This window comes from Eriocheir sinensis, chromosome 9 (genome assembly GCF_024679095.1).
Source record: "Eriocheir sinensis breed Jianghai 21 chromosome 9, ASM2467909v1, whole genome shotgun sequence".
Lineage (NCBI taxonomy): Eukaryota > Metazoa > Arthropoda > Malacostraca > Decapoda > Varunidae > Eriocheir > Eriocheir sinensis.
The window spans coordinates 3,953,848-3,973,295 of record NC_066517.1 but is presented as its reverse complement, the minus strand read 5'-3'; the positions used below and the strand labels follow the sequence as shown (position 1 = coordinate 3,973,295).

At 44.5% G+C, this 19,448-nt stretch overlaps 1 protein-coding gene across 3 annotated transcripts in view; it reads right to left on the bottom strand.

The window, feature by feature from the left end:
• Nucleotides 1-19,448, bottom strand: part of LOC126995862 (uncharacterized) — an 86,649-nt gene that overhangs the window by 1,732 nt on the left and 65,469 nt on the right. For 2 of the 3 annotated variants that reach the window (XM_050855748.1, XM_050855747.1), the window contains exons 7-12: nucleotides 19,269-19,348; nucleotides 12,946-13,121; nucleotides 11,309-11,450; nucleotides 6,949-7,127; nucleotides 2,467-2,676; nucleotides 901-1,086 (exon numbers count right to left, since the gene is read on the bottom strand). In XM_050855748.1, the coding sequence (XP_050711705.1) occupies nucleotides 901-1,086; nucleotides 2,467-2,676; nucleotides 6,949-7,127; nucleotides 11,309-11,450; nucleotides 12,946-13,121; nucleotides 19,269-19,348 (973 nt within the window). The remainder of the gene's footprint in view (nucleotides 1-900; nucleotides 1,087-2,466; nucleotides 2,677-6,948; nucleotides 7,128-11,308; nucleotides 11,451-12,945; nucleotides 13,122-19,268; nucleotides 19,349-19,448) is intronic. The other variant, XM_050855749.1, reaches the window with a different exon arrangement.

The following is a 19,448-nucleotide window of genomic DNA, read 5'->3' as shown; positions in this document are numbered from 1 at the left end:
ACGCAGACTCTCCTTCACCAACCATGCTAAAAAAATATCAAAAAATGCAGCATGGAAACTCAGCTGTGTACGGCGCATCTCCCATCTACTTGACGCCAAAGGGACTGAGGTGCTCTACAAGGCACAAGTACGCCCCCTCATGGAGTACTCCCCCCTCGCCTTGTCCTCCTGCCCTCCATCCTACCTTGCAACCCTGGATCGTGTCCAGGCCAGAGCCCAGCGTCTGATACAGCGCACAGGTCCTCAGCACGGGCGTGGCTCCCTGCAACCTCTCCAGGAGCGCAGGGATGTGGCAGGCCTGTGTGTAATGTACAAGGCACACAACCTAAACACACCCCACCTGGCAGCTCTCAAGCTCCCTGCGCCCCCATACACTCCACCTGAGCAGCACCCACAGACAGGAACAAGTGGCTGTACCCTTCTCCAGGACGGAACACCACTTCCGCTCCTTCCAGCCCCGCTACAGCCGCCTGTGGAACCAGCTTGTTAGCCACACCGACCTCCACCATCGCGCGTCACTTCAAGACTTCAAGCGGGAGGTGAACAGCTGGATTAGGACTTCTAGGCAGTAATTCAATGTGTCTTGTATGTAGCTATAGATAGATGAAGCTTAAAACCTTCAACTTTAGCACAATATTCTGAAAGCCCTGTTTAAATAAAAAAAAATAAAAAAAAGAGAGAGAGAGAGAGAGAGAGAGAGAGAGAGAGAGAGAGAGAGAGAGAGAGAGAGACGAAGCAGTAGCCATAGCAGTAGAGGTAGTAGTAGCAGCAGTAGCAGTAACAAAGTAGTAGTAGTAGTAGTAGTAGTAGTAGTAGTAGTAGTAGTAGTCGTAGTAGTAGCAGCAAGACCATACCACCACCACTACCACCACCACCACCAACAACAACAACAACACCCACCTCCATAACAGTGAGCAGGGTGTCCACGGTGATGAGGTCCAGTCGGTGCGGGGCCTGAGGGTGGAGCGTTGTCAGCAGTGCCCCGGGACCGCCAGCCTCGACCAGCGCCGCCACCTGTTCGCTGTCGCCGCCCGCCACCAGGTTACTCACGGCCCACACTGCCTCGCGCGACACCTCCACCACGCCCTGCACGAGTTTCAGAGGCGTCTTAACTACACTTCAAGACAACCTACTTACTTCTCCTTCTCCTCCCTGTGGCGTTCTCTTCCTCTTCTTCATTCTCCGTCCCACTAGACTCAATCACGCCTTGAACGAGTCAGTTGCAGAGGCGTCTTGAGAACTAATAAAGAAAACCTTCCTATCTTCTTCCCTTCCTCCTCCTCCTTTTCCTCCTCTCTATGGCATCCTCTTCCTCCTCTTCTTCCTTTCCTTTCCTAGGATTTCTTGTTTAAATGAAAGACTTGAATGTATATGAAGGAGAAAAGCAGTTATCCTTAAGTAAAGAGGGAACAGTTCTCTCTCGTCATCTTTCTTTATATATCCTATCTATCTCCTTCAGTATTCTAACATTAAGCTATATTTAATATTAGTTAAACCTCATCTTGATTATGCGGTTCAGTTCTGGTCACCTAACTATAAAATGGACATCAGAATGTTAGAATCGGTACAGAGGAGGATGACTAAGATAATTCAAGGGTTAAAAACTTGCCATACGAGGAAAGACTCAAACAATTAAACTTGCATTCTCTGGAAAGGTGAAGGGAGCGAGGAGATTTGATCGATATTTATAAATGGATGAAGAGCTTTAATAAGGGGAATATTAATAAGGTTCTAATGGTAAGATAATCTGGTAGGCCACGTAGTAATGGGCTTAAACTGGATAAGTTCAGCTTCAAAAGGGACATAGGTAAAAATTGGTTTACTAACAGAGTGGCAGATAAGTGGAACAGGCTGGGTAGTCATGTGGTGAGTGCCAATACAATCTATAGTCACATTGAAAAATAGATTAAATAAATTCATGGACAGTGAAATTAAGTGTGGTTAGATTCACAGCAGCTCAGGTTCACAGGAGCTGCCTTGTACAGGCCCACCGGCTTCTTGCAGACTCCTTACGTTCTTATGCTCTTATGTTCTTATCCTCTTCCTTTTCTTCTTCCCTTTCGTTCCAATTCCCTTCTTTTATCTCCTTATATTACATCTTTCTTTCCCATTCTCTCTCTCTCTCTCTCTCTCTCTCTCTCTCTCTCTCTCTCTCTCTCTCTCTCTCTCTCTCTCTCTCTCTCTCTCTCTCTCTCTCTCTCTCTCTCTCTCTCTCTCTCTCTCTCTCTCTCTCTCTCTCTCTCTCTTCTTTCTTTCTTACCACCTCTCTCTCTTTCTTCCCCTCTCTCTTTCCTCCCCCTCTCTCTCCCTCTCTCTCTCTCTCTCTCTCTCTCTCTCTCTCTCTCTCTCTCTCTCTCTCTCTCTCTCTCTCTCTCTCTCTCTCTCTCTCTCTCTCTCTCTCTCTCTCTCCCCCCTCTCTCTCTCCCCCTCTCTCTCTCCCCCTCTCTCCCTTCCACTCTCCCTCACCTCCCGTATCAGGTGGACGAGTGTGTGGAGGAAGCCCTCGTCCACCACCTTCTGTATCTGCTCCGTCGTGCCCGCCGTGATGTTGGAGAGCGCCCAGGTCGCCTCCTTCGTCCGCCTCGCCTCCCGCGGCTCCCTCAGGATGGCGTGCAGGGGCGGCAGCATCCCAGCATCCAGCGCGGCCTCCGTCTGCAGGATGTGATGGAGGGAGGACTTGGAGATTTATTTATTTATTTATTCTATTTATATATTATATATATATATATATTTTTTTCATTTATATTTTATTTTATTTCATTCTTTCTATTAATCCATTTACCCATTTATCTGTCTATCTATCTATTTATCTATCTATCTTACCTATCTTTATCTATCTATCTGTATGAACGTGTAGGAAGAGTAGAGAGTGAGAAACTTTGCTGCTGCTGCTAGTGAGAGTACTACTTATATTAGGCACTACTACTACTACTACTACTTCTACTACTACTATTACATAAAAGATACCTCCACTCATGTTTATTTTCCCGACACATAATCATGGAGGGCTCCATAGCCTGGAGGCCATTAGCCCCAACTCTGTTCGCTAATGACTGTGGCATTCAACCATATCACTAATACTACTTAGCACTAAATCTATATATAACACCCTATCATCTATTGCGTATAGATCCCCCTTTCCTTCCCTACTCATGTCGCTTCCGACCCACCCTAATGTCACTCTCCACCACTGTGGCCTCATAGTCCATATTGGAAATGTTGGTGGCTTTTGGGCCAGAGTGTCTGGTGCCCCTGAGACATAGGATGGCCGACCTGAGCAGGAAGAACGAAAGGCAACACCTCATCTAGGCGACAAGGTGGCTCCTTGGCTGATGCTTCTTTTCTGAGATCAGTTCCGTGAGTCGTGCGTAGAAGCATCGGACCCTGGGACCCATCCCGCCGGATGTGGTGAAGACGAGGGGGGTGAAGCTGCCCTGATCCACATGTTTGATTATTTCACCGTATGCCTTTGTCTTCTCCTGCTCGTTCATTTGGTGGGTGGCTTCCAGGGGCAGCTCACGGTAACAGGTAGCCATCGGGTTGAATATGTGAATGTCCATGAATGCCCGCTGTCCGCGCACCCAGAATCCGCGGGCACTTACATCAACCCGTGCCTCATGTGATGTATTGGCTGTCCTGTATCTAAGGTGTTCGCCTTCCAGGAGAAGCAGTGCCGGCTCGGTAGTGACGTCTTGTCATATTCCCCGAGCATGCTGGCTGTCAGATCCCTCACCTCATCGTGTCGGATACAGACGAAGCCTCCCTTCTTGCATGTCATGGTGTGAGTTACATCATTCGTTTATCCACATGCACAGAGAGCAGGCAGCCCCTCAATCGGCCAGCCATATCTCAGAGCAACGGCGTCGACAAATTCTTGTTTGTTGAGACTGAAGCCCTTTGCTCTAATTGGTAGCGACGTTAGCCAGTTAGAGGCGCCTGCCTACTGTGCTGTGTGGATTTTTCTACACATCTCTGTGGACAGGGTGTGTGTTAGACGGTCCAGCTCATCCTTTTGGGCCTGGTGTCTTTCTTCTGAGATTCTTCTTTTAATTTCTCTAATTTCGCTTTGGTCTATTTCGCCCTCTGCCTCCTGAGCGATGATCCTGTTGATGAGTGACCTGGTAAGGCTGATGGAGTTTTGGTTTTCCTTATCAGCCAGCTTCTCAGGGTTGGTGATCCCCATTCCACCCAGTCTTGGGGGAAGTGCTAGCATATCCCTCTCCTCCTCCCCCAAAGCATGATATTTCACCAGCGCCGGCAAGAATACATTCTTGACGGCATTTTCCAGTGGTCGGAGGAGTGGACTGATGCCGGGGATGGTGCGCATCAGGAACGTCCACCGATGTTGGATGCCGTGGGTGTACGCTGAATAGGCAGCGTGTGGCTCAGTCTTGGCAATGGCAGACAAAGCTTCTATTTCCTTCACCCATTCAGCTACTTTGTCTCCTACGTACTCCTTCTTACACACCTCTGTCCCGATCAATGCACCTACGTGTCATTGTCCGTTCTTTGTCACAATGACGCCACTTCCACTAAAAGTTTCTGCGGCATGGTCATAATGTTCAGGTTTGACAATAAGGTCAGACTTGGTGGCGTTAGGGATGTATCCTATCTCAGGGCCGGCAGCGTTCACAAGATCCCACCACCCTTTTAAGTCTGAAATTTTAGCAGCACTTGAGAGGTCATCCGCATAAACCACCTGTTTCACCCGTGTTTTTGCGTACGTGATTTCATTTTGGAGGACTGATAGGCCTAGGGCGTACATAGCCATGGCTATTGGGTCACCTTGTGTTGTTCCCTCAGATGATTTTAACGCTCACTTTTCCACTGTGGTTATTTATGTTTAAGCTAAGCTAGGGCACTTAATTTTATTGTTGCGTATTATAGTCTTTCTATTTATTGTATTGAAGGCGTTCATGGCGTCAACAAGAAGCACTGCTTCGCACTCCACGTGGTCAAATATCTCCCGCATGGCATGGACTGCTGCTTCTCCTCCTGCCTGCTGCCCCGCACAAACTTGGAGGTTCCCTGCTGCCATTCTCACATCCTCTTTGACGACAGCCATGATGCATTTGCCTACGATGCGCCGCAGGACTTCTCCGACTCCTATTGGTCTGCATCCCGGCCTCTTGTCCAGGGGAATGAGGCGGCATGCCGTCAAGGCGTCCACATGATGGCAGCTGGAGGAGGCGAGTTTTCTTGCCGGTGCTGCAATGGTGTTGCGCAGGTCCCCAGCTGCATTGGCAAAGTTGGTGCTGCTCAGCAAGCTTCGCCATCCCCGTGCATCAAGTCCTGAGGGCCCCGCGCTGCCATGAGTCTGGAGGGCCTTCTTCCACACCATCTCTCCTGTTATCCTTTCATATATAACGGGACTCGGTGGTTGATGACATCCTGCCGGTCTCAGTCCCTTCAGGTCACTCGGTGGTGGATGTTTTTGCCTGAGTTGACTGATCGTGACCCTGGTATGTGGAATCACACCTCGTGTGGAGTTTTCTGACAAGGCTCGTATTGCACACGCAACGTTGCCTTGTCGCATTTTGTCTGCAAACTTCCGGGCCCTGTCTTCTGTGGAGGTGTTGTTTTGTTGGGGTCTAGGAAGCCTCTCCTGTATGGTTCTGGCTTCTCCAAGGAGGGCATCTAGCTCGTTAGTTTGTCATAAGGCAACTCTCCTTAATGCCTCGACATTTTCGGCTTGTTTGTTTTTTGGGTGTGCTTTTGGAGGAAGATATGTGGGACTACTACTACTACTACTACTACTACTACTACTACTACTACTACTACTACTACTACTACTACTACTACTACTACTACTACTACTACTACTACTATTACTACTACTACTACTACTACTACTACTACTATAGTCGGTTTTATTCCATCTGTCCACTCGGGGGTGTGGATGTGGCTCACGTTTATCACTAGTTTTTGTCATAGTTCGTGACTGAGTGAATATCAGCTCTTGAAATAAATATTCAGCCTTTTTGTGGAATAATATATTTAAATGTTTAATATATAAAAAAAAAACTCACACCTTCTTATGTAATCCCAAACCTGCTGATTTTTCATCGCTAACATACCACACAAGCACACGAAAGACACGCTTGTATCAAGCAGCCTATAGTCAGAGCATACTCGATCGAACAATGGCTTTTAAAAACTATAATTATTTACTTAATTTCAGGCACATAATGCCTTTGTAAGTGTAAATAGTTTTTTTTTATTGCATGTAAATCACAAAGGTTATATTGGAAATAACCGAGCATCACATTCAGTAACATTTCATGCTACCGTACATCCAATATTGCCCATGTGATGTAAGTACAATATATGTATTACCAAAATCCCTTTTAATAACACTTATAGAACCAATCTTTTTCTGTACTTGAAACGAGATAAAGCTTATTAACTAAAGCCTATCGCTCGTTCGGGTATGGTCTGAGTATAGGCTTGGCGATATACAAGCTTGTCTTTCGTGCGCTTGTATGGTATATCATCGATGCAACGCGGCATGTTTGGGGCTTATATAAGAATGTGTGATGATTCTTTGTAGATATAAACATTCAAATGCATTACCGACGAAATGGTTTGAACATTTATCACACGCAGTCATGTATACCGGACATGATCATTTCAACCAATCATGAGCTACAATGCGCAGGTGGCACATCAAATCCACGCTTTGTGAGTGGACAGATGAAATTAAACCGACTATATAATTATTATACCGACTATGTATCTATCTGTATCTATCTATGCATCTATTTATCTGTATATATTGCTTCCTATCTATTTTTTTCTGTATTTTAACTCATTTCTTAATTCCTATCCTCTTCCTTAACCTCTCCCCTTCCGTTCCCTTTCCCTTCTCACACCTCCTTATATTCTCTTTCTTTCCCATTCCCACCACCACCACCACCACCACCCCTCCCTCCCCCTCACCACTCTTACCTGTGAATCCGTGCCCGAGACAATGGTGCCCAGGGTCCTAATCGCTGGGTACACCACCTGTCTGCTACGCGAGGACAGGTGCGACACGAGGAGCGGCAGCAGGCCCACCTCCACCACCTGCTCAATCGCCTCGCTGCCCCCCGCGTCCGTCAGGTAGGTGAGGGTCCACAAGGTGTCCGCTGAGGAGGGGATGAGAAGGGGATGAAAGGGGGAATGAGAGGAAGGGGAAGAAGGGAAAGGGTTGAAAGAAGGGATGAAAAAAGGAATGAGAGGAAGGAGAGACAAGAAGGGATAAGAGGAAGGGGATGTAAGGGGAGGAAGAAGGGGAGGAGAAGAAGGGGGTGAGGGGAAGGGGGATAGAATGGGATGAGAGAAAGGGGGGAAGAAGGGAAAGGGCTGAAAGAGGGGATGAAAAAAGAAACGAGAGGAAGGAAGGAACGTAAGAATGGATGAGAGGAAGGGAACAAGAAGGGGTTGAGAGGAAGGGGTGAGGGGAAGGGGGTTAGAAGGAGATGTTAGAGGGGATGAGATAAAGGGGGAAGAAGGGAATAAGAGAGGGAATGGGAGGAAGGAGAGAAGGGGTGAAAGAGGGGAAGGGGAAGAAGAAGGGGATGTAAGAGAGGAAGAAAGGAAGGGGAAGGAAGGGGAAGGAGGGAAGGGGAAGAGTGGTTTGTTTATGCAAAGTGTATAATTAGTTTGTGTTTTTCCATACCCAGCGAAATGACACCATGTTTACAGCTTTGTTCTCCTCCTCCTCCTTCTCTCTTTTTCCCATTTCTTTCTCTTCTCTTTTCTCTTTTTGTTCCTTCTCCTCCTCCTCCTCATCTTCCTGCTTCTTATGTTCCTCCTCCACCTCCTTCTCCTCCTCCTTCTCTCTTTATCCCATTTCTTTCTCTTCTCCTTTCTCTTTTATTCCTTCTCCTCCTTCTCCTCCTCTTCCTGCTTCTCATGTTCCTCCTCCTTCTTTTCCTCCTCCACAAGAAAGGAGGAGGAGTAATTTGCTACGTAAAAAGTACGCTCCCTGCCATAAAAAAATTGACAAACAGGACGCAGAGAATTACGACTCCGTCTATGTGGAAATAACTGCGAATAATAAGAAACTAACACTTGCGACCGTATACAGGCCTCCAAAACAACAGGCAGCAGACGACACTGCCCTGTACGAAGAGCTTTACTCTTTAACACAAAGTAAAGAAACAATAATAATTGGGGACTTTAATTGCCCTAACATTGACTGGGGACAATTGACTGGAGATCAAGAGGGTAACAGGCTTATAGAAATGGTGGAGGATTCGTTCCTCACTCAAGTTGTAACTCAACCAACAAGAGAAAACAATCTGCTGTAAGCGACCCCGACCTCATTCGCGACTGTGAAGTTGGTGAAAAAATTAACGGTTGCGATCACCACTTAATCCGTTTCAATGTCAACATAAGTCACAAACTCGTAGACAATCCGTCAGTGATACCAGACTACAAAAAAGCAAATTTCAACCTAGCCCGTGAGCTGCTTCCCTCTGCGACCTGGGACCAACTTCACCTACCCAACAATACAATCGACAACGTGTGGAACAACTTCAAAGATAAGCTTTTGGGAGTAGAAAAGGCTACAGTGCCGACGAAACCCAGGCGAGTAAATGGTGCTGTAGATCCACCGTGGATGACCAGAAAAATAAAAAGGGCGGTAAACTTAAAAAAAAGGAATTATAACCTAATGAAAGAGAATGACACGGCCGAAGCCCGTACTCAGTACCACAACAGCCTCAGAGCTTGTCGCACCCTTATTCGGAGCAGTAAACGCAACTACGAAAAACAAATAGCTCGTGACATCAAGACAAACTCAAAAAAATTCTTCACATGCATCAAATCGAAAAAGAAAGTAAAATCCAACATTGGTCCCCTGACAAACGAGACTGGAGCTGCAACTCAGGACAGTAAACAGATGGCCAGAGTCCTCAACAGTAACTTCGCATCCGTATTCACAGTCGAGGACATCGAAACCATGCCTGAGAGCCCTGACCCGCCGAGGGGAATCACGCCTCTGAAAATTGACTCAATATGCGACCAAGAAGTGAAAAAGTATTTGGATAAACTCGACACGAACAAATCAACAAGACCTGACGGCTTGTCCCCGCGGTTATTAAAAGAGCTTAAACAACAAATACTTCAGCCACTCACTAACATACTCAACCAGTCTGTTCAAATGAACAAGGTCCCGGAAGACTGGAAGATGGCGAACGTAACACCGATTTCAAAAAAGGAGACAAAAGCGTTGCATTAAACTACAGGCCCATAAGTTTGACATCAGTGGCAGGAAAAATACTCGAAAAGATTATTAGAGACAAACTTGTTAAGTTTCTAGAAGACAATAATGTAATCTCCGACACCCAGCATGGCTTCAGAAACAAGCGCTCCTGCCTAACGAATTTATTAGACTTCTTCCAAGGTATATATAAAAGCTGGGATGCCCACTTTCAGAAAGCCTTCGACAAGATACCGCACGAGCGACTCCTTAAGAAACTGCACTCGGCGGGCATTGGAGCCAATCTGATCGCGTGGATAAGAGATTCGCTCACCGATAGAAAACAACGAGTACTACTTAATGGACAGCCTTCCAATTGGCTTCCAGTCACTAGTGGAGTGCCTCAAGGGTCAGTGCTGGGACCCATTCTCTTCATCATATATATCAACGACCTAGAATCAGGACTGAAATCCACAATATCGAAATTTGCTGATGACACCAAGGTGGGTGGAGATGCCCTCACAAAGACCGACTGCGAAATCATTCAGAAAGACCTCAATCACATTATCGAATGGTCGGAAAAATGGCAAATGTCCTTTAATGTTGACAAATGCAAAGCCATGCACATTGGGTCCAGAAATAGGAACCACACATACATCATGAATGGGAGACCTCTGCAAGCGATGCAGGAGGAAAAGGATCTTGGAGTCACTATCAGCAGTGACCTGAAACACGCGAATCACTGTAAAAAAGCATACAACAAAGCCAACACTATGCTCGGGTTCATAGCGAGGAACTTCGAGTGTACAACGTCAGACGTGATGCTATCCTTGTATAATTCCATGGTAAGACCGCACCTCGAGTATGCAGTACAGTTCTGGTCTCCTAATTACAGAAAGGACATTGATTTACTGGAAAGGATTCAACGACGCGCCACGAAGATGATACCAACCTTAAGGGCTCAACCGTACGAGGAACGACTCAAGCGACTCAATCTCTTTACATTGGAGAAAAGACGCCTACGAGGGGATATGATTCAAGTCTTCAAGTATCTGAAAAAAATCAATAACGTCGATTACTCCAAATTCTTTGAACTGCAAACCAACCTAAGAACTAGAAATAACGGTTTACCCATTCAGTCTAGTCGATGTAACACAGACATCGGAAGGAGTTTCTTTTCAAACAATCTTCCCTCAGAAGTAGTAAATGCGAATACTATCAATTCCTTCAAATATAGAATCGACCGTCACTTCGCTGCGTCGGGAGTAAACTGAATATTGAGGTGCTTTCATCTGCTCCTCAATATCGAGGTGCTTTCATCTGCTCCTCAATATCGAGGTGCTTTCATCTGCTCCTCAATGTCGAGGTGCTTTCATCTGCTCCCCAGGCCCCAAGTGGCTGTCGAGCAGATTAAATCACCAAAGCGGGCAACCTCGTAATGAGCCAATAGGCTTTCTGCATTTCCATGTTTCCATGTTTCCTCTCTTTTTCCCATTTCTTTCTCTTCTCCTTTCTCTTTTTGTTCCTTCTACTCCTCCTGCTTCTCATGTTCCTCCTCCTCCTTCTCCTCCTTCTCTCTTTTTCCCATTTCTTTCTCTTCTCCTTTCTCTTTTTGTTCGTTCTCCTTCTCCTCCTCTTTCTGCTTCTCATGTTCCTCCTCCTCCTCCTCCACCACCTTCTCCTCCTCCTTCTCTCCTTTTCCCATTTCTTTCTCTTCTTTCTCTTTTGGTTCCTTCTCCTCCTCCTTCTCTTCCTGCTTCTCATGTTCCTTCTCCCCCTTTTCTTCTTTTTCCCATTTTTTTCTCTTCTCCTTTCTCTTTTTGTTCCATCTCCTCCTCCTCCTCCTCCTTTTCCTGCTTCTCATGTTCCTCCTCCTCCTCCCCCTCCTCTCTTTTTCTTTATGCTGCAGTTGTTCATTCTCCTCCTCCTCTTCTTCCTCCTCCTCCTCTTCCTCCTCCTCCTTCTCCTCTATCTTCTCCTTCTCTTCCTGCCTCTCCTCTTCCTTCTGCTCCCCCTTTTATTCCTGCTCCTCTTCTCCTCTTCTTCCTCCTTTTCTCCTTGTTCCATCTGCCCCTTCTCCTCATCATCCTCCACCTTCTCCTCCTCCTCCCTCACACTCACCCACCACCTCCTCGTCCCTGTGCACCAAAAGATGATCTCGGAAGGTCTCGAGGACGTAAAGAAGGTCATCCCCCGGCGCCTTCAGGTCCTTGAGCTTGAAGATGTTGGATAGCGCCCAGACCACCTTGTGAAGCGACGATACCTGTTGTCACGAGGAGAGGTGAGGTCAGGTAAGGTAGGGAGGTGAAGGTAAAGAGGTAAAGGTAAAGTACGAGTCGTTGTAGAAAGGTAGAGAGAGAGAGAAAAAAAAAGTATTGTATAGGAAGAAAGAAAAATAAGAAAGAAAGTTAGAAGTAAAGAGGTAAGGTCAGGTAAAGGAAAGGTAATGAGGTTAGAGGGTAGATTTAGAGAGAGAGAGAGAGAGAGAGAGAGTGTGTTCAAAGGGAGAGGGGGACAGACAGACAGATAGATAGATGGATATAGATAGATAGATAGACAGACAGATAGACAGGGATAGAGATAGAGAGAAGCGAGATGAAGGACAAACTAAACTAAATTACGTAACTGAATCAGAGAACTTGGCAAGATATAAGCCATCCACCCACTCTCTCTCTCTCTCTCTCTCTCTCTCTCTCTCTCTCTCTCTCTCTCTCTCTCTCTCTCTCTCTCTCTCTCTCTCTCTCTCTCTCTCTCTCTCTCTCTCTCTCTCTCTCTCTCTCTCTCTCTCTCTCTCTCTCTCTCTCTCTCTATCTATCTATCTATATCTATATCTATATCTATATCTATATATCTATATCTATCTATCTATCTATCTATCTATCTATCTGTCTATCTATATCTATCTATCTATCTATCTATCTATCTATCTATCTATCTATCTATCTATCTGTCTATCTATCTATCTATCTATCTATATATATATATATATATATATATATATATATATATATATATATATATATATATATATATATATATATATAACTATCTCTCTCTCTCTCTCTCTCTCTCTCTCTCTCTCTCTCTCTCTCTCTCTCTCTCTCTCTCTCTCTCTCTCTCTCTCTCTCTCTCTCTCTCTCTCTCTCTCTCTCTCTCTCTCTCTCTCTCTCTCTCTCTCTCTCTCTCTCTCTCTCTCTCTCTCTCTCTCTCTCTCTCTCTCTCTCTCTCTCTCTCTCTCTCTCTCTCTCTCTCTCTCTCTCTCTCTCTCTCTCTCTCTCTCTCTCTCTCTCTCTCTCTCTCTCTCTCTCTCTCTCTCTCTCTCTCTCTCTCTCTCTCTCTCTCTCTCTCTCTCTCTCTCTCTCTCTCTCTCTCTCTCTCTCTCTCTCTCTCTCTCTCTCTCTCTCTCTCTCTCTCTCTCTCTCTCTCTCTCTCTCTCTCTCTCTCTCTCTCTCTCTCTCTCTTTGATCCTCCCTCTCCATCACCTTCCCTTCTTTTTTCTCCCCTCTCCTCTTTTTCTTCTCCCCTCTCCTCTTTTTCTTCTCCCCTCTCCTCGTTCTCCTCTTCAATTCCTTCCCTTTCCTCTCTATTTTTTTCCTTTCCCTGCATTCCCTTCTTTCTTTCCTCTCTCCCCTTCCCTTCTCCTCATCCCTTCCCTCCATTTCCTCCTATCCCTCCTTTTTCTTTATTTTCTCCCCTTCTCTTTCCTCCTATCTCTTCCCTCCTCCCCCCGCCCCTCTCCAGCCCTCCCCACCCCTCACCTTCGCCTGTGGCTTCGTCAGGTCCGCCAGGGGTCGCAGTGCTCCGGCTTCGACGATTTGGTTCCTAATCTGACTGGTGTCCGCCGCCATGTTCCCGAGGGCCCAGGCCGCCTGCTCTTTCACCCACGGCTCCCCCGCCGCCACCAGCTGGACCAGGACAGGGATGAACCCCTTGTCTGTTGGGGGTTACAAAGGTAGATATAGATGATGACGGAGGGAGAGAGGTGGATATGAGGAGTATGAGGATGTGATGTGTGTGTGGCTGGTTGGTAAGACTTGAGGTGGTGGTGCTGTGGTGTGAGGACAGAAGTGTACAATTAGACTCAGCTATTGGAAGAGCGAGGCGGAGAAGCTGCCATCGCGCGTGGACGTGAAGAAGAGACATGGTGTAAATGATCACTGACAACGTCGGAGAGCAACTATGTCACGTGTTATGGAATTTACGTATGTGATTCATTGATATTATTCTAAAAAGCGACACATTCATAGCACTATACAGCCTTATTTAATGCATCCAGAATATTTCACACACTGTTTCAAATAGTACACAGTTGACATATAAGAAAGTGTGATGTATTGGGGGCAGGGTTGGGTCCAATTATATGTACTTGTACTTAAGTACAGATTTTCATATACTTGAACTAATACAGTAAAAATTCAATTGTACCTGTACTTGTACTGTGACCAAATACATTCAAGTACAAACAAGTACATTGTATTTAATCTAAAGCTAGCTATATATATATATATATATATATATATATATATATATATATATATATATATATATAGATATACATATATTTATATATATATATATATATATATATATATATATACACGTACTGTATAGATTACAGTGAGCTTTGCGATGATACTGTTGGGTGAATACGTACATTGAGTGTATTGATATTGTAGTGTAATATCATTATGTCTCATTAATGTGTATATACGAAAACTACTCACTTTCGTGCTTTACGAATCTGTGACAGGAACTTTTTTATCACAAACTACTTGTACTTAAGTACAATGACATGTACTTGAACTTGGACTTAAATATACATAGCAAAGTGACCGTTCTTGTTCTTGCACTTGTACTTGAAAAACATCCAGGTGCTTGGACATGGACGTAAGTACCGTCGCCTGTGCTTGAACCCAACCCTGAGGCAGGTGATGGTGATGCGGCAGCGCTTGGGAGAGGTTCGGCCCCCAAACGGACTTCATATTTGTGTCTGACTATAGTAAGGGAAAGTTGGGGGCATACGCTGTAGCAACGCGTGGCCTCGGTGCTCATTTCCGTAACCTTAGCCCTTGCGCCTGTGGTGGGAGGGAGCCCATTACCCCGGTACACAGGGCCAGTGTGACATCCGGGTTACCACAGTTTACCTTCCCCAGGTTTCCCCAGGTACCCATTTATCGACCAGCCCGAGAGGGAGGATGAACAGCTGGGTGAGCTGCACGCCGACTGCCCGGGCCGGGATTCGAACCCGGGCCCGCGGAGTAGAAGCCAGGCACGCTGACCACTAAACCACGGAGGCGTATAGACTATAGTAGTGGTAGTATATTGTTATTACTATTATTATTAGTAGTAGTAGTAGAAATAGTAATAGTAGTAGTTTTCTTTTCTTATGTCTTTTTTCCTCATCTTTCCATTTCTTTTTCACTGTTCTACTCTCATTTTTAACTATTTTCCTACTACACCTTCTCTCTTCCCCTTCTATTTTACTTCCTCTACCATTACCTCCCCTTATCCCTCTTTCTTTCACCTCTTTTCCTATACCTTCTTCTATTTTAGTAGTAGTAGTAGTAGTAGTAGTAGTAGTAGTAGTAGTAGTAGTAGTAGTAGTAGTAGTAGTAGTAGTAGTAGTAGTAGTATTATTAGTAGTAGTAGTAGTAGTAGTAGTAGTAGTAGTAGTAGTAGAAGTAATAGAAGCAGAGATACAAAAAATAATAATGATAAGAACAATAATAATAAATACACAACCACTGCCAACAAAAATAAAAATAAAAATATATCTCTCGCACACACAAAGAAAAAGTTAATTAAGAAAAGATAAAAAAAGAAAATCAACATGACAAGCGACTCATTGGCATGCTACTGAGGGCACTTTTTTTTTTCTCTCTTATTTTTCTCATGAATCACTCACGAATTTCATTAACTTCTCTCTCTCTCTCTCTCTCTCTCTCTCTCTCTCTCTCTCTCTCTCTCTCTCTCTCTCTCTCTCTCTCTCTCTCTCTCTCTCTCTCTCTCTCTCTCTCTCTCTCTCTCTCTCTCTCTCTCTCTCTCTCTCTCTCTCTCTCTCTCTCTCTCTCTCTCTCTCTCTCTCTCTCTCTCTCTCTCTCTCTCTCTCTCTTCTTTCTTACCACCTCTCTCTCTTTCTTCCCCTCTCTCTCTCTCTCTCTCTCTCTCTCTCTCTCTCTCTCTCTCTCTCTCTCTCTCTCTCTCTCTCTCTCTCTCTCTCTCTCTCTCTCTCTCTCTCTCTCTCTCTCTCTCTCTCTCTCTCTCTCTCTCTCTCTCTCTCTCTCTCTCTCTCTCTCTCTCTCTCTCTCTCTCTCTCTCTCTCTCTCTCTCTCTCTCTCTCTCTCTCTCTCTCTCTCTCTCTCTCTCTCTCTCTCTCTCTCTCTCTCTCTCTCTCTCTCTCTCTCTCTCTCTCTCTCTCTCTCTCTCTCTCTAGCTCTCTCTCTCTCTCTCTCTCTCTCTCTCTCTCTCTCTCTCTCTCTCTCTCTCTCTCTCTCTCTCTCTCTCTCTCTCTCTCTCTCTCTCTCTCTCTCTCTCATATTTTGATTATCTGTACATTATCTATTTTTATTTTATTTATCTTAATTTCTTTCTATTTTATTTCATTATTTTATTTTCTATTATTTGCTCATCTCTTTTTCTATTCTATTCTATTCAGTTTTGTTTCTTTTCCTACATTCCTTTCATTTAATTTATCTTATTTACATTCATTTCTTTCTTTCTACTCTTCTCTTCTCGTCTCTTCCCGTCTCCTCTTCTCCTCTTTCTCCTTTCTCATCCTCCTTTGTCCTTACTCTTCATCACAATATTTCTCTCCTCTCTCACTCTTCCATTCTTTCGTTTTTTCTTCTTCTTTCCTTCGGTCCTTTCTCTTGTTTTCTCTCTCCCCTTCTCTTCCCTTTGTTCCTTCTCTTCCTTTATTCCTTTATTCTTTTACTTTTCCTCCTCCGTCCTCCTCTTCCTCCACTCGTTCTTCCTTTCACTCCTTCCCATTTCTCGCCCTACGTATTCCTTCTCTGCCTTCGTTTCCTCCCCCTTTTCTCCCTCCTTCGTTCTCGTCTCTCCTCCTTTCCTCCTCTTTCCTTCATTTTACCTCTTTCCTCATATCTTTCTCCGTCTTCCACTATCAACCATAATCCTCTTCCTTCGTTTCCTTCCCCTTTCCTCCCTCCACATTCTTCCTCTCCCCGTCTTTCCTTCTATTTCCTTCAATCCTTCTTCCTTTGACCCCTCTTCCACATTCCGTCCTCCATCTTCTACTATTAACTTTCCTTCCTTCCTGCAAGAGGCTGTTAGGGCTATACAAGGCAGCTCCTGTGAGCCAAACCCCACCTAACTATCCATGCAGTTTTTCTATTTTTTTCAATGTGACTATCGTATTGGCACTCACAACATGAATGCCAGTCCTATTGCACTCATCCGACACTCCGTTGGTAAACCAATTTTTGAAAATGTCCTTGTTGAGTCTGAATTTATCCAGTTTAAAGCCATTACTGCGTGTCCTACCCGGCTATCCTACCATCAGAATCTCATTAATATCCCCCTTATTAAAGCTCTTCATCCATTTATAAACCTCGATCAAGTCTCCTCGCACTCTTCACCTTTCTAGAGAATGCAAGTTTAATTGTTTAAGTTTTTCCTTATATGGCAAGTTTCTTAATCCTCCTCCTCCTCTGCACCGATTCTAACATTTTGATATCCATTCTATGGTAAGGTGACCAGAACCGAACAGCACAATCAACATGGGGTCTAACTAATGCTAAATATAAGGTATTGACGGTAAATTACACCCATGGGCAGGAAATTGGTTGAGCAACAGACAGCAAAGAGTGGTGATCGATCGATTTAATTCAGACTGGGCGCCTGTCACTTTACGTAGTATTCCCATTTGAAACTGGCCAGTGGGGTGCAGGCCGATGCAGGTCAGCTCCGCGCCGCCGCTCTGCCACACTCTCAACACCTCTTGCTTCCTCTCATGTGTCAGCAATTCACTACCTTCAAATTAATCTAGTTAGATAATTGGATAATCCAGTAAAGTCGTATAGTGTTAAGATGGCTTCATTTTTAGGATAATAACAAAGATTTTGTATAAATACCACGACACATGACAACGTTGTATTCCAACGTTGTCAAGTGTCGTAATATTCTCTAAAATCTATTAATATCTAAAACAAACAATTTTTAACACTAAACTATTGTTATTATTATTATTATTAAATTATTATTATTATTAGATTATTATTATTATTATTATTATTATTATTATTATTATTATTATTATTATTATTATTATTATTATTATTATTATTATTATTATTATTATTATTATTATTATTATTATTATTATTATTATTATTATTATTATTATTATAAATTATTATTAGATTATCCAATCATTCAGTTCAATTCATTTAAAGGTAGTAAAGAGCTGACATACGAGAGGAAGCGAGAGGCATTGAGTGTGTGGCAGAGCGGCGGGGCGGTGCCAACCCGCATCGGTCTACACCTCACCGGCCATTTTCAAATAGGAATACTATAATGGTGTCCCTCAGGGCTCAGTTCTTGATCCAGTGCTGTTTATAACTTACATCAATGACGTTGGCGACACAAAGACTGGTAATTCGGTCCTCACTGACGAAGGCAGAGAAGATTTGCATAAAATTTCATCTTGGTCCGATACGTGGGAGATGACCTTTAATATAAATAAGTGCCAGGTTCTTCAAATTGGTACAAAAAATAAGAGGTTCGATAATGAAATGCGTGGCTCAAAAGCAATCAGTGTGCTAGAACCTGGGTGTCAAAATCGTGTAAAACCTCAAATTCTCACAACAATGCATCGACGCAACAAACAAAGAGAACAGAATACTGGGCTTCATTAAAAGAAACTCATTCAAGAATAAAGATGTAATACTTCCACTGTATACTAGTTTATTCAGACCTCATTTAGAATATGCATTGCAGTTTTGGTTTCACAACACGCAAAGGACATTGCAACATTAGAAGGTGTCCAACGTAGGGCAACAAAGATGATCCCTTTCTTGCGCAACAAACCTAATGACGAAAGACTCTCATCCTTTCAGCTGTTCTCTCTTGAGAAACGTCGCCTCCGAGGAAAACTGATCGGATGTTTCAAAATACTCAATGGTTTTACGAATGTGGACTAATCCAAATTGTGTTTGATCGATGACACGGTCCGAACGAGAAATAATGGCACAAAGCTTAAGTGTAAACAATTATATTCAGACTGCATCAAATTTCCCTTCACCAACGTTGTAGTGTGAGAATGGAATAAACTCTCGCCTTCAGTGGTCCAGTGCAGTACGATCAATTAATTTAAATACAAGCTCGACCGCCACTTCCTTCAATTTGATATTCATTAAAGTCTTGGTGACATCAAATTTAATTGGATTCCACTTAGGTTTAATGGACAGACCACCTAGTATGGTCTGAATATCTATCTAAATCTATGTAAATCAAATTCCGACCTGAATTTCCTATCCACTGTGTCTATTCTTGTCTCAGTGATCGTTATAATGTCGAAATATTCTACGCAAGCTTCCCTCCTCAGTATGTTTATCTTATTCCTGAGGCTCCTATCCTGTTAGTATGAAAGACCCTTAGCCCGTCCTCTGTTACTCTCCTATAATTTTTACTCAGCTGCCTGGCTGTATTATGTTAGATGCCCCCCCCCGTTAGTCTCCCCCCCACCCGCCTATCCTAAAAAATCCTTCAGGGTACAAAGTGCTCACTCAAGGGAGTCTGAGAGAGCCTCAACACCCCTGAGCGCCAAGTGTGTCTCGTTCTTGGTGTACACGGAGTCATTGCCTCTTCCATCGTTCCTTCTTCCCTTCTTCCCTCCTCCGTCCTCCTCTTCCAATATTCTTCCTTCATTTTACACCTCCCTTTCTCCCTCCGTCCTCCAATTGTCTCGCTTCTCCTCCCTTTCCTCCTCCTCCGTCCTCCTCTTCCTACACTCCTCCTTCCCTTTACACCTCCCTTTCCTTCCTACGTCCTCCAACTGTCTCGCTTTTCCTCCCTTTCCTTCTCCTCCGTCTCCTCCTCCATCTGTATCCCTTAAGCTTACCTGCCACCGCCTGTGTCTGCTCCGCCGTGCCCGAGACAATGTTTGTGATGATCCAGACCGTCTCGTATTGTATTGCCGGGCTAGGGGGGGGAGGGGTAAGGGATGAGGGGAAGGGATGGGGAGGGAGATATATGAAGGATAGGATGGGAAGGAAGGAATGGAAAGGATGGAAGGGATGGA